At 42.8% G+C, this 24,519-nt stretch overlaps 1 protein-coding gene across 2 annotated transcripts in view; it reads right to left on the bottom strand.

The window, feature by feature from the left end:
• The window catches only part of SETD5 (SET domain containing 5), a 65,680-nt gene that overhangs the window by 22,963 nt on the left and 18,198 nt on the right, over positions 1-24,519 (bottom strand). The window contains exons 1-13 of one of the 2 annotated variants that reach the window (XM_040075839.2): positions 17,325-17,395; positions 16,667-16,841; positions 12,759-12,864; positions 11,681-11,892; positions 11,302-11,360; positions 10,708-10,895; positions 9,628-9,666; positions 7,851-8,093; positions 2,704-2,852; positions 2,265-2,382; positions 1,735-1,844; positions 1,203-1,449; positions 922-1,002 (exon numbers count right to left, since the gene is read on the bottom strand). In XM_040075839.2, the coding sequence (XP_039931773.1) occupies positions 922-1,002; positions 1,203-1,449; positions 1,735-1,844; positions 2,265-2,382; positions 2,704-2,852; positions 7,851-8,093; positions 9,628-9,666; positions 10,708-10,895; positions 11,302-11,360; positions 11,681-11,892; positions 12,759-12,864; positions 16,667-16,737 (1,623 nt within the window). In that variant the 5' untranslated portion in view covers positions 16,738-16,841; positions 17,325-17,395. Of the gene's footprint in view, positions 1-921; positions 1,003-1,202; positions 1,450-1,734; positions 1,845-2,264; positions 2,383-2,703; positions 2,853-7,850; positions 8,094-9,627; positions 9,667-10,707; positions 10,896-11,301; positions 11,361-11,680; positions 11,893-12,758; positions 12,865-16,666; positions 16,842-17,324; positions 17,396-24,519 lie in introns of those variants that run through there. The other variant, XM_040075838.2, reaches the window with a different exon arrangement.

The following is a 24,519-nucleotide window of genomic DNA, read 5'->3' as shown; positions in this document are numbered from 1 at the left end:
AAGATCACAGAGCACCAAGATATATTTTGATCAAGAAGACTGCTTAAGACAACAATAATTTGGAAACACAGAGATTTCCTAAGTAGGTGCCAATAGTACTGTTGGTGCTCTACTCCTCTTACTAACTTTTAGAACTTGATCCTATCCTTTTCCCCACATGGCAACATGTTTATGAAAACATACACTGAACAGATACCTGTTTACAATTCTAACCCAGCAAAACCAATCAAGTTTTAAGAAAAATCAGGTTCTGGTTCTCGGTATGATTGAATTGAAGATATCCTTGCTCACTGAGGGGTGTAGGATTAGGTGACCTTTGATAGTCCCTTCCAACTCAAATACGCTGTGGTTCTACACAGTGCCGTAAAATCTTGTACTGGCAATAAGGAAGGGCAGCAGGAACATAAAAAAAGGTCTAATTACCTTTTTGGAATCTGGCACTGACAGTCTTGCTAAAGGTGTGTTTTAGACTATAGAACAGCCCTGAAAGTAACAGTTAAACCTTTCTATATGCTATGGTTCTATATAGTGCCATAAATTCTTGTACTGGCAATAAGGAAGGGCAGCAGGAACATAAAAAAGGTCCAATTACCTTGTGGAATCTAGTGCTGATGGGGTGTTTTAGACTACAGAATAGTCCTGAAAGTAACAGTTAAACTTTTCAATGAGGAAACAAATCCACAGTGTTATCTCCTAATCTGCAGCACCCTATAACATAAATCCTGTGACTTGAAATCAACCAAGCCTGGGTGGTTTTTCACTCTGCCTTTTTTTTTTTTCCCCTGTTGGTAATCAAATTCCTGAATATCAGTAACAGATGGGATTTGTGTTCAAACAAGTGAAATAACCAACTGGACCTGTTGGTCACTGCAGGAAACAAGTCCTAAAGAGGGTGATACCCAGACAAAGAGAGGTACTTGCCCGTCTGCTGTGGACCAAGGCTCCCTGTTCATCTACAGGCTCCTCTTTCTCCCCTTCTTGTTTCTCCTCCTTCTCTGGCACCTGAGAGAGAAACCCAGACATAGTAACCTAAGACTGTTTCAAAGTTACCAAGACTTCCATCGTAATTTAAGGTGCTACAAGGTGCTAAAGGTTTAAAAAAAGGCTTCCTGCAGTTTCTGTTCTCAAGATTCCAATGCTATTGAATCAGGCTCCTGCAGCACTGAATGGCAATGCATATAACAAGGGGCCAAAGATTTTACCTCATTGTCACTGACTGCTGCAGGTCCCTCAGTAACTTCCTCAGTTTGCTGACTGCTGTTCTCGTCCGACGCAATGCTCTGCTGTTCCATTTCTAGCTCCTTTCGACGGGCCTTTCGCCGGCGTGTTTCTGCCCCAATCAGTGTGCCTAAAACAGGTGGAGGTAGGTGTTCTGCAGCATTTGGGCTACGTTTCTGCACGGGGCAATTCCGGTTCCCCTTGTGACACGCACAGTCCACTTTATAATTGCTGCTCCAAAACACAAACATAATTCGTGTCACTCTTCATTTCTCAACCCCTGCACAGAGACATTCAATACATCTCCTACTAAACATCTCACCACGTGCCAAAGCAAGGACAGCAGGCTACCTTATGGCCTCTATTGTAGAATATGCCAGCAGAACTGGACAGAATAGCCGGGAAATGCAATTCAGTAGAAAACGGAGCAATATGTAGAATGCGAGGAAAGGGCTGGAGGAAGATGTCCAGTCCAGGAGGGCAGTGGAGAGCTCCCGGGCGAGGTGAAGGACTCACCAGATGTTGTACTCATAGTCAAAGGCGATGGTAACCTCTGTGTCCTTGGCAATGGTGGCAACAGCATAGATGCACAGGTGGATCATCCCGTCGGCAATCACATGACGAACCTTGTTAAACAAAGTAAAAAGAAAACTGATATCTCCACGGGTTGCATTTCCTACTTCCAAGATGGAAGCCTCCTTTTGCAAAGTAGCTCTTATTCTACTCTATGAATACTTATCCCAAATTCTCCATAGAGAAAAGCCTGCTTCACTGCTCTTGTCTCATACTGTGCTTTTCCACTTACAACTACTATCACCTGCTTACCCTCAGTATCATTGTGCAGCCAAAGGAAAGACATATAAGAAATCTCTCTTCCAAAAAACCTCCCTCATGTTCCCAAACTGCCTCATATTCCAAGTATAAACCACCAAACAAGCAAGAGACACAGAGAATTTACTGCATTTAGTGCATCTTAAGTTAGGGAAAACACTAAGCTTATATAAAACATGTATTTGCAATTACAGTGATGATGAAGAGAGATTTACCTCTGCATTTGGAGTGCAGGACCGCCTGATGAACCTGGCATCATTACCAAAGGTGCGGGCATCAACACACATCTCAACACCATTGAACTTGGAGTAGAACAGCACAAAGGGATATGGCCTGGAGAAGTAACAGAACATCTCAATCCCAAAATACCCAATTCCTACTGCACTGTTGTTAACAGGTATCCCATACTTCACTGGAAGCAGCACTTCCATCAGCACTACTGCTCTGAGGGCTCATGTACCTCCAACAATTTAAAAGATCTATTTCAGAGGGTTTGGTCCATAAGCAGAGCATCAAGCTGAGATGGTATGTTGGATTTCCCATTTCTATGGAAGGCAAGGCTGACAGGACCCTGTAAGTGAGCACTACCCCACAGAGACACCAGTCTCTCTGTGCCACGATGTTCTCATACCAATCATTTCATAGTACTCTTACTTTTTGAAGAAATGCCCATTGACCTCGAATTGCTGTCGTAACATAACTTTCCCTCGATACTCAATTATAAGCGTATCTAGTGCCAAGTCTCTTGCTGCCCTCAGGATCTTCCGGTGCTTCTGAACCCGAGTCACCCTTCCCAGCTGCAGCTGTAACAAAAACCAGAGCAAAAGAGGGAAATTTGAACCAAAGGCCTCTAACTCATGAAGAATATTTTACCTACATAAAAAGAAAAATATTCTAATAGCAACACACAGAAACTCTGCCAGGTGAATATATTATTTATTTTGTAACAATTTAGTAATGACCAACACCTTGATAATATTTATCGAAAGCAAAAAGTATTTATTCCTTTCCTTCAGCAATAGTCTGACAAATCTATTAGACTAAGTATTTCAGTCTTGCAGCTAGGAGGCATAACCAGACCTGTCACTTGCTACTAACTGGGAATTGCTCTGCAATTATGGCCACTTTCACAGCCAGAATAATTCAGATATTCCCTAAACTGTGGGTTGTCACAAATTCAGTGGAAAAAATGCAAACTTTTCCTTCTGCAGAAGATGGTAAATTCCAGCAAACAGGCCAAAGACTTAGGCTGGCAATTTCCACCTCCATCCAGAAACTTCTCTACATATCTCTGCTCAGCTAGTGCTGTTGATTTTTATTTAACATGAGGAAATAATTTTTTAATGAAGTAAAGACAGTTCGTTAAAACATATGTTAAACTCTGCAGCTTTATTACAATGGGTTTCCACAATAATGTGTCTTGACAGCATGAAACCACAACATTCTTTAAGTACAGACATCCAAATATGACATATTTTATGGAATACTGGAAGAGATATTATAAGCACTAGGGTACAGGAAAGACTCATTCTATAAAAACAAATTACTTGGCTTACTTAACAGATTTAATCTCTCTGCAAGTAAAGATTATGTGAAGATGACCGGCTGCCTCACCACCAGCGATGTACCTCTTTCTTCCTAAGCATTCTATTCACTGCTCATAAGGGCCTAGTTTTGATACTTTTCCAGAGTGAATTGAAACATAAGTGTTCTGACTTCAGTAATAATGACAATCATGTATCTAAATTAGGAGTAAACCACAAAATTTTACTGAAAGCAAGTTCCCAACTTTTCCTGAGAGAACTCTCATTAGAAACAGCTACTGAGCACTCTGCTGAAATGGACAAAAATTAGTTTAAGGGGCTCAGCCTGAATAATAACATGATGTTCTAACTTTGTGGAAATAAAGTTAATGTCTTAAGGCAGCACTGGGAACCCAGCAAAACCCTCGTACTGAGCACATGAAAATACTGAACGACAGATCTTTTAAACCTTTTCTTCCTTGATCTTGTATCTCCTCTGTAAAAAACCTCCTCAGGAAAATGACTTTTGTTGTTTGTATAAGACATTATACTGCACATCTCGGATGAGCTAGTAAAGCAAGATCTATTTGTTGACTTCTCTCACTCAGATCCAGGATAAAGACAGCTTTATAAAAATATTCTTTTGAAACCTATTCAGATGGGAGTAATGGCCCAGAACACCTCTTAAGATACAATCCAGTGCTACATTTGTCATGCCTATGGGCATGACCATACCACTCTATCTGCCAGCAATTGGAAAAACCTGGATACACGTGCTGGAGACTGAAGAACCTTGCAGGTTCTCTTTAGGTCATCTCTTTAGGTCTTATGTCCTGACAGAAGCTCGCAGAGGATTCTCTAAGTCCACTCAAGTGGCTTAACAGAAACATGTTATTTCCAGCCTAAGAAGCCGCACTGTTGGTCCTGACTTCCAATCAACAAACCCATGATATGAGCCAACTGTAGGGTGAGACTGTTCACACTGCATGGAGTAGTGGCTAAATTACTTTTAGCACTTCATACTATCCAACTGTGGCAACAAAGAATACATAAATGGGACCAGATTTCCTAGTGTATGACAGAAGGTAAGAAGAAAGTATCTGAAGTTATTAGCTGAATTAGGACCCAGTGTGTCTCCAGCTGAATAATTGTGTTTCTACACTATCACTTATTTGTTTTTATACTTTCTCACCTAAGCTGGCCCTAGACAGGAGGGTTGGATCAGATGACCTTCAGGTGGTTCCTCCCAAACTAAACTGTTCCACCACTCTAAGAGTATAATGAGATCATATCTTTCAGAGATGCAAGTTAATGTCTGGTAGCCTTCACTCTCACCTTTGCCCCATGACTGACTTGTATTACTCTTCACTTCACGCCAGAAAACAGCTTGGGGAATATAGGTGGGATAAGGCAGGGTGGTCAGAGGAGGAGAAAGTCCCTGCAGGAAAGAGAAGGTCTACATCTGTACAATTTATTTATCTGAGTTTGGTAAAACAGGAATGATCTCACAGCTCATTTGGTAAGACACAGCTCAGCTTGTTTTAATTTTCTGAATTTAGAAATATGAAGTGGATTAGCTGCCATGCTTTCATGTGTGAAAAGAACAAATGATTTTATTCATGTCACAGGCTAGGGACTGCTGACTACTAATCAGCCAAAACTGTTCTGATATGTTTGCAGAACAACATCTGCATAATACTCAGTGGCTTTATTTTATAAAAGCCTTTTTGCTCTTCACTTCAGAATGTGAAATCAGTCAGGGCTTTGAGCTCAAGTCAGCAATTATCAGAGGCAACAAAGGGCAAATACTAACCCTGGGTTTGGTTTAGCAACAACGGTCAGGAAACTGATTCAGAGCTTTCAGTTTGTCAAGCAACTGGCAGTAGCCAGGACTAAGATGATTTTATTCACAACACTAAACAGCTTCATATTTTCACAACTTTCCCTTTGCATCATGACGACAGCTGAGAACTGGTTTACCATAAAATCAAAGAATCATTTAGGTTAGAAAAGCCTCTAAGATTGAGTTCAACTGTTAACCTGCCACAGTCCAGTCCACCTCTAAGCCATATCCCTCACTGCCACATCCACAAGTCTTTTAAATACCTCCAGGAATACTGACTCCACTACTTCCCCAAGCAGCCTGTTCCAGTTTGGTAAAACCTCTGGTTAAAAAAAAAAAAAAAAAAAAATCATAATATCTAATGTAAACCTTGCCTGGTGCAACCTGAGACCATTTCTTGCTGCAACCTGAGACCCAAAATAATCCAATGAACAAAATCCCATATGTTCCATGTATAACTCCTAACTCATCTTTCCCTACTCTTCCTGGTTTGAGAAGGCTTTTGGGTCACATCTTAATCTCTTTTAAGTATAAACTTGCATCAATGCTGACCAAAATCAAATAACTTTCTGAACTATTAAGAGTATGCAGGGCATATAAAACATTATTTTTATTCCTTTCTCCTCTCTCCAGAGTCTTCATGGCCAAAGAGAGCAGCAACAATATTTCTACATAGCTAGCAAATGTATATTGGCACAGTCTCCTGATTTTTTTCTAGTGCAAAGTGCCTATTTTCCCTTATCGCACAGAGAAGCTATTTTTGTGTTCAGTAATGATACCTAGTTAATAGACAACTGATGCAAACCAAGAAGCCTTCTCAGTTTGCCTACCTACCAAAGATGAGACAAATGAGTGAAACAAAAATAGAACTCAGTGCATGAGAGCACGTGCTCCACACCTATGCAGGTGCCCTCCTCACAACACTCCAGAGCCACCTCCTGAGCAGAGACAACAGGACACAGGAGCTGACAAGCAGCAACCCAGGACAGCCACCTGTTTTTTCCTTGGTGACCAAGAGAAACTATAAAGCCACAATGTCCCCTGACACCATCCCAGCATGTGCAATGACAAGTACCTACCAACAGCTTGTTTACAGGAAGTACACATCACTGTGAAGTATTGCAAGTTTCTACTTTTTTGTTTCTTTGGCATGTATCACATTTGGAGTCTTCTGATTTCAAATGCTGGCCACATTTTACTATGGGAAAACTTATGTCTGTACTGGAAAGAGAGAGGCTGAGAGAGCATGACAAGAACAAGCACATTTATGTATGGTATCTTTTCCTAAAACCCATGTGAGGCAGATGGAATTGGTTACATTTAGTCTCAAAAAATGCTAAGATTTCTAGAGAAGTTGAACTTTTTCTCCTCTGCATTTCCTTGGCTGCTCTGTTTAGAAAGGCTACTCACATAGCCAGCTAGAAGTGTTTCTCCCAACCCTCCCTGAAATCTTATTTATTGCAGAACCAGAGGAAAGAATGGAAGAAAGTTTGGTCTAAAGTCCTCTTTCTGCACTATCCCTTAGTGGCAATATGTGTGCTCTGCCTGAAGTACTTCACCTGCATGAAAGCAGAGGGAAAAGTGGGAGGGAGCACATGAACTGAGTGAGTCAGCTGATATAAACAAGAATGATCCAAGCAAGAACATGTATCTGATATTCAAGTTTTTGACTTTGCTCCCTTTATACAGGAGTGCCCCATCTCTTTTGCAGCCCACCCTGTCAGATGCAACTATCTCCATTTTCCTGGACAAGGAAGGCCCAGAAAAGCCTGAACTGTATAGGAATGCTGTGCTCTGTTCAATAAAGCACAGATAAGGTGAAACCACAACTAAGAAGAGTATGAGTGGGGAGGACATACACCACGTAAACACATTGTTCCCTGTTCTGGCTTGTTTACATGCACTCCATAAAGATGGCAAGACACCAACCACTGCTTATCAGTGGAAAGTTAGGAAGAGACCAGCTTCCTAAAATCAGTTGTAGTTGTGCAATAAAATGTGCATGTGAATATGCATAAGAAAGCTACAACAGTCCAAATAATCCAAAACACTGAAATAATGTTGAAAGGTTCTTTAAAATAGCCTTCCACACAACAGGAGTCAAAAGACAAAATTAAAAATAAATAAAGGGGACTGGAAAACTCAGGTGGAAATTTCCTATCTCCAGCAAGTGACAGATCTGGTTCCGCCTCAGGCAGAAATACTTCAGTGAGAGAAGTATTTATGGTAAAATACCTGTTAACCACATCACAGAAACATGCAAAATACCCCCAACTTAGCAACACTGATTTGGTCTAATGCAAATATTCGCGAATCTCTCTCAGTACTGGCATCGCTTCTGATTCACTCTTATCAAACTTATGCCTGTTGGTCTGAGCTACAGTACTGCTCACCCATGGCCTGACCTACTCCCCCTCTGTCCTGCTTGCTCTTACCTGCATCTGGGACCCAATAACTGTATTATTGCAGGCTAGCTCTGTTTTGTTGATTGTGTCCATCATAGCAGTTTTGCCCACATAGTCTTTATTAGAGTTTAGATGACGCTCCAGCAAGTTCTGCACGTCAGCACTGTACTGGTTCGTGAAGGCTTCCTCGTACTGGTCCGTCCAGAGGCGTATCCGATTCTCCCACCCTTCAGCTGTGTTTTCATCCAAGGCATGTGCTTCAGAAGGGGAATTCTGCACCAAACAGCAAAGGATGAATGGCTAGTACACAGCAGGAAAACCTATCCACAGTGCTCCAAGCACATGAATAAGCCACAAAAAAAGGCAAATCTGTTCCAAGCTATGTAAGTGTTGGTTGTGAGGACTGTACAACAGTGTTCAGGGTGCAGATGCCGAAAAATGTGTACAGCTTAGAAATCTACTGAGATTTCTGTGCAGAACTAAGACCTCTTGAAAGTCGGTACTTGGCATAGCTACATAAAATAAAATTAAGCTAGCACATGGCCAGAAAAAAAAATTTAAGCCACTTTGGAAGAATAATTAAGTACATTCAAAAAGCAAAGGCAAAGAACACACAAAGGCAAATAAATCTCATGTAGGCTTGTCTTACAGTCAACCCACTCACGGCTAACACAATGCTCAATGATGCTGACTGCATCTCAATCTTTGCAGTGACTGATCCAAAAATAGTCTGAACCTTCTAGCTAAATGGTCATCAGAGTTCCAAGAAACTGAATGTAGAGCATAAGCTAATACCCAGAGGGTTAAAACTGCAAGTCCTAAGCAGAGCAAAGAAGAGAGGGCAAAATCAGGTAATCCGTTTAGACTGTCTTGTAAAGGAGAGGAAAACAGAAGCTGGTAGAAAGAAAAATACTTAAGCTTCATTCTTTAATTGGCACTAGTTGAAGTAGTTCAACAAATACTCCAGAGCTCAGTAACTCAACTGGCTTCACATCGCACTGAGACACATATGACACTGAGGTCTTAGTAACAAGGACAAGTGAAGAGCAATCATTATTTTAATCATATATATTAAGTACAGTAAGAGTTTTCATGCATTTTTACCCTCTCATGTCACTTGCATACTATGGAGATCGTGCACAGGGACACCACAGGGTTGTCCTCTTTCCTCTTAGCCACCTGCTAGCCACTGCCTGCTGCAGCACTGGGGTCAGGTGGAACTGAGGAAACCTTAAGGCACCTCTTGTGTGTCTAGAAACAAATGCAGCTCACAGTTCAAGTCTACTTTTTTTTTGTCAAATAACCTTCCTGTTCAATGGCCACACCTACCACTATTGCAGGAAGTCAGAGATAAATATATTGTCCCATCTATCCCTAGTAAGAGGATGTGGAGAGGAACAAGGCAGCACTGCCAGGGACTTCCAGTATTAAAATTGTGAACTACTTTGATGTCCAAGCTTGAAATAGCTTTGATGCAATCAAACAATAACTGCCCTCACAGAAGAGCAGCCACAACCAGTTCTACATCCCTTACATCAAACACCCCACTCCCAAGTGCCATGAATCAATCACCTCTCGGAACTGGATTGCATTATCTGACTGGAAGCTATCAGAAGCAAATGGAAGGTTCAAGGGGCAATTTCTGTGATACCCTTTTGAATAGGCCTCCTTGTGGTGCACTGTAAAATTTGAGTTTATTACAAGGCTGGCCCCACAATCAGAAATTCCCCAGGCAAATCAAAAGAGGCACAAAATAAACGGGAAAAAAACCCCACCACCATCACAGAGGATTATCATCTCTACTCACCTTCATCCTCAGAGACTTTCGTGAGCCCTCTCGAAAAGCCTGTCCCCCAGACAAGGAGAGAGAGAAAAAACAAAGTATTAGAAATTTCCTAAGGATTAGGATCCCAGAACCAGACTAAATCCTCCTCGAATCCATAATAAAAGATGGCAAGAATTACAGGAAAACCTACACAAGAAACAATGGACCTGAACAAAAAGAGACTCTGCAATGCAAATCCTGTGGAAACTGCTGAAAAGCTTGATGGCCAGGATTTCTGAAATAAAAAAGCCTGCCTCACTAAGTAAAAATGTCAAGATCAAAACCAAAACTGTCCCGACTAACCCCACTTGCTTCAATACAAGAAAGGTCCAGCATCAGATCAAGGTGGTTCAGAAAAAATAAAAATAACCCCTCCAGATCTCACGTAGCTCCTGCCCCCAGCATTTTATTTAATCAGTGCCTACCAGAAGAACTTCAAAGGAAACCTAACCTGTGGAAAATCATGGTAAAACTGGCAGATGATGGGAGAGAACCAGCTGCTCACACACTTGCATTCCAATATAAGCAATTCAGAATTATTTCAGTCCCCAAACCCTCACAAACAAAACAGTAAAGTCATCCCTCAACCAATGTTCATCGTTACCTACATAGTTTTCCACACAGGCACTTTGTCCCTGAAGAACAGTGCCAAGAAGTTCTGCAGCCCAAATTCCTCAACAAAGCCTGCTAAAAAATACCATGCTCCCTTCGTTTTTCACTCCATTCACAGACTGACCCTTTTCTGCAAACAGCTGGACTCCAAAAACTATTTCCTCAAATCCTAATACAGCAAAAGAAAAAAATAAGTAATTGAGTCCAAACACTGAGCATGAATGGACAACATTGGGAAATAAGGGTGGAGTTCCAGCAAGGTAATTTTTAAACCAACAGCCACGTACTCGAGCAGGTCACAAATACAAGGCGTCCCATTATTACACCCGAAAGAGTAATTCTTGACAGGACAAAAATTTCTTGTCTACTGCCAGCTCGTCAACCTGCTCCTAACAACACCCTGCACAGCATTTGGTAGGAACTGCAGCAGCCTTGTCTCACTCCATATACCTTGATCTTTTTGGCCTTCGGAGCAGCGCGAGCCTTTTCTGTACTCCTCTTCCTCTTCTTGGGTTTGGTCCTGCGGACGCGGTTGACGGTCAGTGTGATGCTGGTCGGCGTGTGCTGCGTGGCCGTGTACAGCACTGTGGAGGGAGAGAGTTCTTCATCCCAGCTCTCAGTGGCACTGCTGTCCCCGCCTAGAGAGACAAGTGCTTCATGAGCAACAGCTTCTCATCCCTGAGAGCACAGTTTACCCTTATGCCCATTTTCATCAAGACAGCTTGCTGCCCCTGCACAGTTCTTCCCTGAGAGTACTATACCACCTCTGTTTTCCCACCCAAACTGGGAACAGGTGTTCCAAACTTCTGATATGTCACAGAAAGGCACTGATGAAAACTCTCCTTTTCTGTCCACAAGATAATCTGATTTTCCCTAGAGCTAACTGAGGTGAAGCGTAAGGAGAGGAGAAAATCCCAGTGGTTGGGAGGCAAAGAACATTAGCTGGCACTGATCACAGTTAGATGATTACGGCATCCAAAAGACAAAGGTCTTGAAGAAAGAAAATACAAGTCACCGTTATCAGAATTATAACCGCAAACTCACCTGACACGTTGTCCTGCTTCCGGCGGCGGAGTCTGATCACCTTCCCCCTGCTCATTCCTCTGCCAAAGGAGAATGCACAATTGAAGCTGGTTTGTAGGAGTAAAGTCACTTGAAATTCAACAGGATGTCACAAGATGCGTGCCCTCAGTGGGGCCCAGGATGATAAGAACATCGATTTAACATCCTCATCTCCACTCCTGGTGCCACCAACACTTGTCAGGCTGACAACGCAAAGGAGGAGGGTCAATACTGGGTAAAGCACTGGAAAGAACTCTCCAGTTAGCAAAAGGAAGTCTGTCCCACAGCCCAAAGGTGACACGGTTCGGTATGAGCAGTCAACACAAGGAGCAGCCCAGATCTGCACTGCACTGAAGCTTACCTGCACTTTTCACACTTGAGGAGGAAACCATCTTGGGAGACACTGCAGTGGCACCAAGTGGGAATTGATTCTCCTTCTGAGGAGCTCTCACTATCCCCGGAGTTCTCTTCATCAGGTGAGTGCAGGCCATTCAGTTCTGCACGAGGTATAATGGTCTGGACAGGAGGAGAGGCTGGCGGCGTTGGAGGAGGAGGGGCTCCATAATTATGATCCTGAAAATAAGTATTTGCAGTACTACTTTTAATGTGAAGATATGATGCCTAGAAACTGAAGTCCCAAATCCACAGTTCCCAGGTTAATATTTAACTGGTGTAAAACAATAGCCTGAATTCCTCAACCTACCAAGGTGGTACAGTAATAGCTCTGAACATGTAAATTATTTCCTTCAGCACCAACGAATTAAACTCAAACCTATGAAAACAAGCAGGCTATTTCGACATTAACTGTTGTACTGCTAATAATCTGAGACAACATAAGTGGTTAAACAGTGGAACCAGCTGCCCTCAGAGTTTCTATCTATTGAGATATTCAAAACTCAACTGGACATGGTCTTGAGCAACCTGCTCAAGCAGAGTCAGCTTGAACAGGGAGGCTGGATTATGTGATCTCAAGAGATTCCTTCCAGCCTCAATGACTCTGTGACACCCTGTTCATCCCACAGCTTCAAGCCACACTCCTGTTCTTCCTGACTGCTTCCTGATTCTCGTTTTAAGTTACCACTGTGAAAATCTGCGCAGTTGAAACAAGTATAGATAGTGCTCAATAAACCAAATGGGGCATAAAATTACCACCAGGAAAATGTTATATATTCATATTATATTCAAGCTTCATTCATATACTTCATTCAGTTAAAAATCTATTGCCTAGAACACTAATAAAGTTTGTTGTAGAGTATGTAAGACTTCACAAACAATAAACACAGAAATGAAAAATGTATGGCAGAACTCAGCTCTAACTTAGTGTCCCCTAATAAATAAGCCAAAACTCCTAAGGCTTAATAGGCAAAGAACTATGGAACAAGGAGAAAAGAGTAAAAGTAGACAATAAAGAGCTGATTCATTGCAGAGAGAGTACTCACTGCGTAAGGCAGCCCGCGATAGCTGTGTTTCTGGGTGGCCCCATAGCCGTGGCTGGAGTACACATTCTTCTCACTGACAGCTGGACTAGCTTCCACAGACTCTGGGCTGCAGAAAGGGCCAGAAGTAAAACCCATCAATACAACATCATTTTTTTAGTGCCAGTATTTCGCTGCTCTTTTCTATCGAACACATGAGCTCAAAACGAAGAAACTTTATGAAATCGAGGTGGTGTCATGTGTTTCACCAAGCATCATGTGTGCAGGATGTACAGGATGAACCTGCTTTCAGAGGGAAGGAACTGTGTAAAGGCCACCCTATATAGCTCATTAAACTAGGTCTCAGTCTGGGAAGTTAAAAAGGTAATTAGCATATAAGAAGCTCTGTTTCCTTATTGTTGAGGAAATTTGGTCTAGTTCAGCATTCGCATCTGAACCCAGCTAGCCTAATCTCAAAGCCACTGAACAGTACTGCCATTTTATCTCTGCAACAGCTTATTTCAGCTGCAGCTAAGCAGCTTTCCTGCACCTGTGCTTGTTTCTCTCTCCCTCAGATACCAATTGTTACTGAGTCCAACATCCTGTGATAAAGCCTGCAGGAAAACTGCAGCTTATCCTGACAACAACTACCAGGAATTGGAGATTCCTGTTACAAAGAGACAACAAAATCTAGGACCTGGACAGACAGCAGCCACAGATCAGATTCACCCTGTGCTTTCTATACAGCAGCCTGCAATGAGCAGAACAGGAAATCTGCTGCTGAGGTACAATACACTCTCCCACCACAGGGTGGTGAAAAAAAACAGCTAAAAATCAAAGGTATATCCTCAGCAGAAAGCTGCAGAAACCCTACTCAGAGAAGGGACAGCTGCAATTCAATGCAGGGGATATTAGATAATGAGGCTAAAGACAGAACACCAGCATGGAAACACGCTGTCTTCTGTTACAAGTAGAAGATACAAGTCAGATAACCTGTGCACAGATCAGAAGTAGGGCCTGTATCAGAATACAGCCAAATATTACTGAATCATGTCTGCAGATGAAATCTTCATAAAAATTACAGCATGGAGCTGAGCAAGCAGGGAAGAAAAATACAGAAAAGGAAAACTTTACCTCAGACCTCTGCTGCTCTGGTGAGACCTCACAGGATTCTCAGTGGGTCCTACATGGTTAGCGTGAATCAGGCACCATCAAACAATGGCCAGCAATCACATATGGAGCAGTGCTTAGGCACTCAAGGAGAGTAACCCCTTGCACTTTGGACTTCCTATTAGCTCTTGAAATCTCTGCTGCACTGAAGTTTGCCCCACCCTGCCACTCAACCTCATCTATTCTCCAAGGGACCAACCTCTGAGCTTCTGGCTTATTCTGGAGTAAGGTGGATCTGTCTTTGCAACATAAAGGAGCACTAATTTATTGTACAAAGAACTGCAGAAACTAGAAGACATTATACCTATACAAAGAACACTTCTGTAGCTCAGGATTTAGCATGACATGATAAATTCAGTTGGTTTTCAATATGACTACAGCGAGCTAAACTGTCAAAAGCAGGCAATATAGATGATTTCTCTCAAAGGATATACTTTTTAATAAAAGGTACCATGTAGAGCTTGCCACATAATCCAGCCTTTGCAACAATCCTTTAGGACTTTCAGATTGGTACAGTGTCAAATCCATTCAGGTTTAATAACACTTTCAGAAATATTTCAATATTAGAAGGAAAAGAGCCTAAACAGTCTAAGCAGCAGATACGTCCTCTGTCCAAGTCACCCACATTCCTGACCACAGTCAGACTGGAATACCAGCAATGCTGCCGCAAGCATTAGCAATAAAACTTCAGGATTGTTGGTGCAACGGTGTCCAGGGGCAACAATGCTGGGGCCCATGCCTCCTCAGCAGCAGCACACCGAGGAGCTTCCACACCTTCCAATATGCAGTCAGACTAACACAGCAAAACTACTCTGCAGCCTCCATTTCACCTTCAGATGAACAACATCTGAAGCAACACCCTACGCCATTTTCACCTCCTCGCTGTATCAGAGGCCGGGGAAGATGCTAAAGCTCAGCCTGTAAAGAGGATCAGCTAGTTTTCCTTCTACCTTCCCCACTTCCTTTGTGATGTACATCTTGGAATCAATTCCTTGTAAGAGGTACAAAGTTCAGGTACCCCAGACTTTATGCATCAAACCAGAGAGTTTCAAAGGCAAAGTGAATGACAGCCTTAACTTTGAACAGACCTATGGAGGACACTTCAGCAGTAACAGTGCATCGATGCAAAGCCTGGAGAATTAAGTCCTGGCATTCCAAATTTTCGGAAAACAGGCAGAGAAACCAATTCAGAACTCTTCAAATGCCTTTTTTCAAAGTACCCCAGCCTAGCCTCAAGTTGGACCTACAAATTTCTTACAAGGGAGAAAGAAAATGCTTTGCAGAACGTTTATAGGCAGTCTTTTTGATACTTGAATGCTACAAGGGACACATGCGCAGATACATCTGGCTCTTCTCCCTACCACACTCAGCTCTGAAAGCAAAGTACATGGGCAAACTATTTAGCACTCTTCCTCCTGCCATAAACAGTTTAAAATTCCTGCATGTTGAGTCTTCAAAGTGCTGCTGTGGGAGAAGCAGGGTGACAAGCAATACTAAATGTTAGATCTTGAAAAGTGAAGGATCATGCAACCAGTGCAGATGAGTAACTTACTAGATTCTGATTCCCCATTTAAAAACAACATGTAAAAATGTGGGCTTTAGGATGGAATGAAGCATCACGAAGAAGAATGGCTAGAATGGGGCCAGTGCCAAGACAGACAAAAAAGAGCATTAGCAGTCTTACAGAGAGTACGACTGTGTAGTCAAACTCTATGCATAGTCAAATCAGGGTGAGATGGAAGGGAAAAACAATGATTCACAACTTAGCCCCCTGCTCTTACAGATCAAAATTAATAGAGTCTGGAGCAATTTCTGTTCTTTGCTGATCCAGCTGACATGCAGGTATTTGCTCAGTAGGTACCTTTAAATAACACACAGGAGAAACCTATCTCCAAAACATCATTTGTAGATTTTTGTAAAGAGATAGTACAGCCCGTGTTTCAAAGAAGGATTCAGGAAAGTAGGAGGTAGGAGCATACCGAAATAAACTTCAGCCCTCACTCTTCTCCCTGACAAAAACATACTCTCATCCTAGCTGACATCATTCTAACAAGGGTTTTAAGAAGAGATCACAATGCAGTTTTCCTGATTTTGAAATGATCCTGACTCTGCAGAAGCAGAGTCTTTTAAAAGAAATATAAGTACTCTCCAAAAGGCCTCAGAGATACAGCTGCAGTGAGAGCCCTGCATATGGTCCTGTGGCAGGGACTCCAAAGGATGCTCTCTGAGCTGTGCTCCTTGGAGTCTGCTCAGGGGCAGAAACAAAAAAAAAGGTGCCTACCCAGGCTGATGCTGCATCACAGCTCTCTCTAACTCCAAAGGTGTCCACAAATCAGACATACAAGATTGGTATCCAGTCTGAGCTAATAGGCTCTTACTGAGAGGAAGGTTCAGCATGCTGATCCCTCATATTACAGCTGCTGGGAAAGGAGGCGGCTTGTACCGCACCAACGTCAAGCCTGGGTACAGCAAACGCACGACTGCCTGCACTTGAGTATAGATTTACTAGTCAAGCTGATACAAAACCCATGGTCGAGTGCCTCATACTGTTGGAATTCTCCTTTTCCCAATATCCTCTGTCAAACTTACCAATTTCCATTACACTGCATTTGTCAACATCCATCTCTCATACAGCCAGTGGACTAGCAGCCCCTTTCTCCTGAGAGGAGAAAGCACTGGCACCAATCCTACAGCCCGACTCCAGGTCAGCCCTCTGGCACCCTCCCGTTCTCCTTTCTCCTCATTCGTGGGGTAACACTCACTCCGATCCTGCAGCCATGTCGGAGTAGGACGTATCTGGTGTGGTGACTCCCAGAGGGATTGCAATGCTCATGACGCCCGTCGGGGATCACGGAGTCCAGAGGGCAGCGACTGGCCGCTCCGAGGGCGGAGAGGAGCCGCAGAGCCTCGGCCAACACGTCACGGACATGGGGAAACCTACCAGGGTAGAAACAAAGCATTGCATCGCCGTTACGGGATGAGGACTCCCTGTATGCCTCTAAAGAAGGCTTTCACAGCAAAGAAAAGCAGAAATAGATTTCCATCAGTGACATGCCGCATCATTTTTACTTCATTCTCATACGTAGGGCCAGGAAAGAGGTAGATAGTAGTAGTTCGGTGGGGACGTTGAGGGTTTTTTACAATGTTGAACTGACATGCAATGAGCTGCTTTGCCTTAAAGCTGATAATGATAGTTTTCCCCCTCCCCCAAGTAAACTTAGGACTAATTATAAGATAAGTAATCTATTAGCTCCTTCTGCATATAAGCAGCAGCTGTCACCTATCACCCGCAGCCCTCTACCACCAGCATTTCCCAGCTCTTTCTCCAAACAAGCTACAGGCAAAACCCCATCTCCGTGGACAACTAGACAATGCCACGGTGGGCCGAGCTGAGACCTCTCCCTGGAGATCAGTTCGTACGCGCATTTGCTGGGCCTACAGCACAGGTGAGTGTGAGCGGCAGAGCAGCTGTTCCCACACCACCGACGGCTCCCCCGGGCCACGAGGCCCATCCTGGACTCTGCACCGGCGGCTCCGTGAGCCCTGACGCAGCGCCTCGACCGCCCCCGACACCGCCCCACGGCAGAGCCACGTCAGACGTCTGCGCGGGGGGAAGGCGGCGGGACCATTGGCTGCGTGCGGGAGCCGGGTGAGTCACGGCGGCACCGGGCGCAGCCGCGGCAGCCGGGGAAGCCCGGGCTCCACCTTCCCTGCTGACCACAGCGCTTCGCTACGGCCGCGAGAGAAATCGCCCATAAACGCGGACTTCCTAGGGTCGGATGGCGGCCGGAGGTGAAACGGGATCAGCTCCTCGTTATGTAAATAACCTCAATAACACAGTTGAGCATAAAGGAGCTATTATTCTACACAGCTCGAGAGAACCCCCCACAACACAGAGAGAAGCTGCATTTCTGTACACAGCAAAAGTAGCTCCAAAACCAAAGAAAAATGGTGACAACCACCTTTCTCTGCACGTTGAGCTTCAAGGGCGGCCTTGCATACTTTCCACTGCCTTTGCCTGGCTCCGGCAGCGCAGACGGGCCAGCCTGCTGTCACATGCTCCCGGCATCTCGGGGCTCTGCCAGCAAACCCTCCTGGGCTAGAGAGAGGCCGTGAGCCAAGTGTTCCTGTGGGGAGCGAATTTCTCACAGGGAACTGCCTTCGAACACCACAGTCCAGCCATTGTTTAATACACAAAACACCCAGAAAGACAAAAACACACGGTCACTATAAGGGCAAATGAAGAGTGAGAGTCAGAAAGTTTAAACGCTACATGCTATATTGCCTTTTCCTGTCTTAAAAGGCAGGCCACTTCTCTAGGCACAAGGAAATACTTTTCTTCTTCAGCATACATCCTGATGGAAAATCTTTCAGACAGTATGACAGGCATACAGTGAATTACAGAAGTAGCACATAAAGATTTCTAAGTGGTCTGTGGCAATTCCCTGTTATGCCCCAAAGCAATGGTCTCACGGGGAGGTGGGAGATGAAAAAGAAAACAGGCAGGACTAAGCTCACAAGCAGTTTCAACCCAAGACAGCCCAGTGTCCTTGAGTGTGTTTTCTGGGAAAAAAAAAATTAAAAGAAAAATAAAGGACCTTCCAGAAGTGTCTTATTTACCCTTTCTTGTGCTTGTGACAAGAGTTGTGATTTCTACACTGACACAAGATGAGACAAACTGCTCCTAAAATACAGCTAAAAGCTACAGACATCAATCCCTGCTTCAACAGAGTCCCGTAAAACTATAGCACAAGGTGAAAAGAAGTAAGACAAGTTTCTCAGTGTCTGAAGTACCCTTCCCTTTAAGGGACATGGAAAACTCTTCCTCTCCTCACACCCAGTAGTCTTTTAAATACTTGTTTAGATGTTTTTCCCTCTATCGATCTCATGCCTTTGCCAATGACCATACCCAGCTGGCAGCAGCCCGATATTTCATCAGGACAAATTCCAGCCTCCTGCCTGCCTGTGACTCAGCAGGGCTGGAGGATTTCAGGTTCAGCTTCTGGTCTAGAGAGTCACAGGATACCTGGTCAGTCCAGGAGTAACTGGGACAAGTTTTCACCCAGTTCTCTTAGGAAACCCTCCTTCTATCAGCACTGTACAAATGCTGCTGCGCTGATATGGTCTGATTAACTCCCATTTTTGAGAAGGAGATTACTGGAGAAACATGAAATAGCAATCTGAAAGGTTAAACAAGGCAAATTCCAGTTCACTTTTCTGTTGATCCAGCAATACTTGCCCAACTATCACCCATGCTCAGATTTTACTGTTTGGTGCTACCATTTTATGGGTACTTTCAACTCTGACAATGTGACAATTCAAAATGAATTGCTGAGACCAACTTCAAGTGCGGTCCAAGACCACATCACCTTCAGGCCACATTACAGTCTGGACTCCATGAAACTTGGCCTGCTAACATGCAAAACACCAGCCTGACAGAAAATGCTGGGGTTGAGATCTAAATGTTCACCTACCAAACTGGCCAATTTCCTGCATATTCAATCCCCAAGGTCCTTCCTACCTCTACCCCCAAAAATACAGCTGTACAGGGGAAAAAATAGAAGTCACACCCAGTTCTCTCTGCTGCTACTGGAAGAAGTTTTACTAAAATTCAAAGTCTTAATTCAAATATAATGAGTTTCAGACCACAGCACAAATCTGTCTCCCTCACAACACAATTCTTCTTGAAATCAAATGGAAATGGAAATTTTGATGGCCTAACAGGTAGATAGTATTTATCTGGTTTTGAAAATGCAGCATTTAAAGATTTTTCTTCTCCACATTTGGCACCTACACACCATCCTCCTTAACCAGTCATACTGGTATAAAGATACCTGGTCTTCCCCAACATCATCAGAACAGCCCAGATGAGCATCCACCCATACAGCCACCCCAGTTCTGGGGGATCCCCAGTTCTCACTCAGTGCAGGTCACACACCAAAGCACTGACCTGCTGTGAGTGGCTGCCTTGGCTACACTGTGAATATATGCTATTCAGTTATTTCAGGTAACATCCTACATTGACAGAAAGAACTGTAATAAATCTAAACTGGCCAAGTTAAGGTTAAGCAACACCTGCTGCTGTAACAGTGAATTTGATTTTTGGAACTCTGTTTAGGATGCAACGGCTGCAGCGCTGCACTGGCTCACTTCTACAGCCAGTGCCATCCAAGTACAAATAAAGCAGATGCAGAAAACTTACTGCTGGAAACTATGACTTGTGATGTTAAAAGTCTGTACTAACAGGGACAATCAAGCATGGTGAGTCAAACAGCTCACCAGAGCTTCCTCCTTTAAGATGTAGTTGTTCCTGTTTTCACTCATGTCCCAGTCATACAGACACCTCTGGGGCACTCATGGCGTGCAACACTTGGTGACAGACTCTACAAAGTATTAGTGAGCATCATGAAAAATTCACCTGCAGACAAAAAACCCTGGGCACAGCCTCACAGACTGCATGTGCTACCTAAATTCAGACTCCATCACCCTTTGATGCTCCTCAGGAGATGCTGTCCAATCTCAGGGGGGACAGAACATGTCCCTTGCACACTCCCATGGTCACAGATTCAAGGGCAAAGCAGTTAACAAACAGGGGGAGGACAGAGATTCATCCTGTTCCTCTGCAGGGTCAGTGCACATCTGTGAGTCTGTGTCCACAGAGAGCCTGAAATACTTAACCATTGTGCATCCAGTGTCTCATGCATGGCCAAGAAAGATAAAAAGGTAACACTGGTACAACCATATCGTGGACAAACTGACAAAAACTTTTTCTGATTATGCAAAACTTCAACATGTGAGGGCAAGGGAGAAGAGGGAAATCACCTCCACATGCATTGATGGTGATCACTTCTTGTCTGCAGACAGTAAAGGACAGATAAGTGCTTCCTTTACCTCTTCCCACACTTCCCAACAACTTCAGTTCTTGAAGTCCCAAAATGGAACCAGATTCCAGACTTCTGACAACCCAGAATTACTAGTATCTGAACAATAACTACCATCATCTTCTCTATGCTCAGCAATGGGTAAGTCACCTACAAAGGACAAGCTCTGTGTGTAATGAGTTGCACATCTTGAAGCTCCCATGCCATTACTTGTCATATCAAATTCAAAGCACTTTTTTCTCCTGTGCTTCGTACTGCCACAGGCCAGTCCAGTGCTGGTGGAAAACTCCTAAGAGCAGCTCTGCCATGCAGCCTTCTTCGGCATCCCCTCCACCAGCCTCATCTGAGACAGAGACAGCAAGGTCTGATGAGTTCACACTTACACTGCCATCCGCACTAGCGGCAAATCACTTGGCATGTGGAGCAGTGTAACAAGTGTTAGCATCTTAGATCTTCTTCATTCATCTTTCCCCCTGGAAATTTAAGAATAACCAAAACCTATGGGACATCTAATGTAAGCAGAAACAGCTTCCCTTACCATGCTGAAAAGGTCCTCTCATCAGCCAGTGCCACTCAAATAGGAGCACAGTCCACCTGAGTCCAGTCAAACACTGCCTCTACACACACAAACCTCATGTCAAGGTCAGATCCTCACAGAAGGGAAAGCACCTTTAAGTGCAAACAGGATCAGATCAAATAGTTAGGTCAAAAAAAAATGCATCCAATTCCCTGAATTTCAGATGTTTTTCTATAAGGACATCTACACAGACACGGGGGCAGAGCAGGTAAAACCTTAAATCTTTTAGTTCCAACTTACTGTGAAACAGATTGCTAAAAATACTTGAATTGTGCCTCAATCTACCAGTACAAATGCTTAGCTCTGCTCTGAAAACAAGCTGGGTTCACTAAGCAGCAAGGAAACAACTGTTCCAGTTTTAAAGAATGAAATATTGATACAAGTATTCACTATTATCATTAGATCTATATATCATCTGCTAGCGGGCTGACAAAGCAATACAGCAATTCTGTCCCACGGGGTCTGGGAGAATTCAGACTACAACAGAAAGGATCAAAGTAACAGGCAACACTGGTATTCATTACTAGCTATGCATACCACGATAACCAAATTATTGACAAGTATAGTGCAACAGTTTAAAATTTATCTGTCTTAGGCTTTTCTTAAAACTGTCCCCTGGTTTATATGCATGCAACCAGATGCAAAAATAACTGCTTGTATATACACACTTGGTTCAGAGTTCATTTTGCTCTCTGGGATCTTGAGAACCTTGACAAAACACCGACAAGCTCTTAGAACAAGAACAACAGCATTTTAAAATTATAAAATGTCAAAAAGCAACAACCCAGTGAGACCCGTTTCTGCTCACCACACACAAGAGCTGGAGTCAAAGATCAGGGAATGGCAAGACTACTGCTTTTAGGAAATGGGCGATTTAAAGTACTTTTGGTATCCATGGGCCTACGCATCAGTCAAGTTGTTCCATACAAGATATGAAATCACATTAACAATTCCCATTATTCTTGAAGTGCTTTATGAAAGAACTGCCAACTACTTCAACACATGTTTATGAATACATCTACTTAGCTAATGTCAGCTTGATAAAGTTGTTCAGTGAAGGCTATATAAGCCATTATTAAAACTGAGGTATATGCAAGTCAAACTGATTTTGATAAAATTTGGAAACAGATGGAAAGTAAGTAAATTTAATTAAAAAATTAAACTAGGTTTAAGCCATTTTAAGGCAATTTTTACCATAGCCATCCACAGGATTCCATCATTTTATCTAATGAAGAAAACAATTTTAGTTAAACTCCTCTGTGAACTACACCTTAATGGACTACAAATGGTGAGAGAGCAACTGAGAGAAATTAAACCATCAAGCAGAGAAATTACAAAATGCACAGTCAAGTACTCTCAGCAACTGACCCAAGACAGCAGAAATTACTTTGAAAAGCAAAAAGAATAACCTCAAAACTTTGCTGCTGCTTCGGCAGTCTGGACATTACGCAAACCAAAACAAAATCCTGTTTTTCTTTTGAAATAATTACAGATTTCAGAAACTATGATAAAAAATAGAAGAGAAATTTAATAAGAGATTTAAAAAAGGGCAGGTAAGACTTTGCCTCCAGGAATCCTTCTCTGGGACAATTCAATCACATCCTTGACAGTTCAATATGCTCCAGAAGTGAAGATGTCCGACAAGGGTTTGTTCGGACTTTCTTAAAATATCCAATTTGCATCACGGAACCTTACTGGAAAGTTTAATTTCTATTGATTTTAAATTGGTTGAAGAGTCATACATAAAGACAATTCCATAAAAATGTCCTATTAGAAAGCAGAAGCAAATTACCAAGTGGCAGTGATCCATGGCAGACCAAATTATTCTGAGGTATGTTTATGCAGAGGTGGCAGGCACACACCAGGGAATTTTGGCGGCACCCCACATTGACGAGAAGGGACCTGGCAGCATTTGCATGGTCTGCACACACAGTGCGCTGAGCAGGTGACACAGATGATGTTTTAAAGGAATGACAACAATGTAATGCAAAAAGGACTCGCTCAACCAAGAATGCCATATTAAAGTCCACATAAGGGACATAAAGTCCACTTTAAGGGTCATAAACAGAAGAAGTCTTCAAGAAAACATCACAACACCATTGAAATTTCAAATCATCAAAATAAAATTAAAAGAATAACAGAAATAGTGGAGAAATACGGAAAAAGTCCCATAGACTCAAAAAGAACCCCTTTCTAAGCTAAACACATTGCTTTACAGTGGCTCTGTCTCACAGCATTCCAAGTCACTGATGAAGGTGACAAATTCTAACACTGAAGCATTTAAAACTATATCTTTAATTTAGTATACATTATTATATTTATTAAATTTTATTTTTGCAAATACTGTTCTCTACTATTTTCTAGAAAACATATAGTAATACAAGAGAAAAAAAGGATTACACGTAAGCCACCACAGTTGAAGTTACAAAAATTATTAAAGTACATAGAACAGAAAAGAGGAAAATTATCCCTTTTCTGTTCCAGTTCCACAAACTTTTGATTTTGTAACAATCATGGGGCAAAACTATTCTGCAGTGTATTCTGAACACATCCTAATTGCTATGTGGATCCTATACTGTGAGGTTGCTGCTCTCTCTTCCCATGAGGTAAAAGGAGAACAGACAAATGTCTGTATGTCATAAAAATGCAAACAAAAAGGTTCAGTACAGATACTCTGAGATTAAGAGTTTGACAACCAACCTCCAGTGAATCCAGCTGTGGCAGCTGATATTACTGCTGCGACTGTCTTCTCTAAGTCTTTGCCAAAACAGGTGGCAGGAAGGAAACACTGCCAGGTCTCATCAACTGCAGTTGATGCCAAGGATACTGGACTAAAAGCAGAAACAGGTAAAATACAATATTCCCTTTTAGATACTGTTTCAGGGGCAATACATTTCTGCAATGGGGCTAAGTAGGAACAGCGATATTAGAAACACCACTCACTGCTCAGTCCACCACATCTTGTCCATATATATCCCTATGTTTTCAGGTTTTAAGAGACCTGCCTACACCAGAAAATGGCTACAGATCAAGTAAGCCTCAAGATAAATTTAAATAATGTAAATAACATTGGCTTAATCTTAGCAGACCAAAGTCCTTCCTTGTTCTAAATTTTGTTGCTTGTGGATGCAATCGTATTCACATGAATGGTTTTATC

The sequence above is a fragment of the Hirundo rustica genome, chromosome 12 (assembly GCF_015227805.2).
Source record: "Hirundo rustica isolate bHirRus1 chromosome 12, bHirRus1.pri.v3, whole genome shotgun sequence".
NCBI lineage: Eukaryota > Metazoa > Chordata > Aves > Passeriformes > Hirundinidae > Hirundo > Hirundo rustica.
The sequence above is the reverse complement of the archived record's forward strand: the minus strand, read 5'-3'. Positions and strand labels throughout refer to the sequence as shown.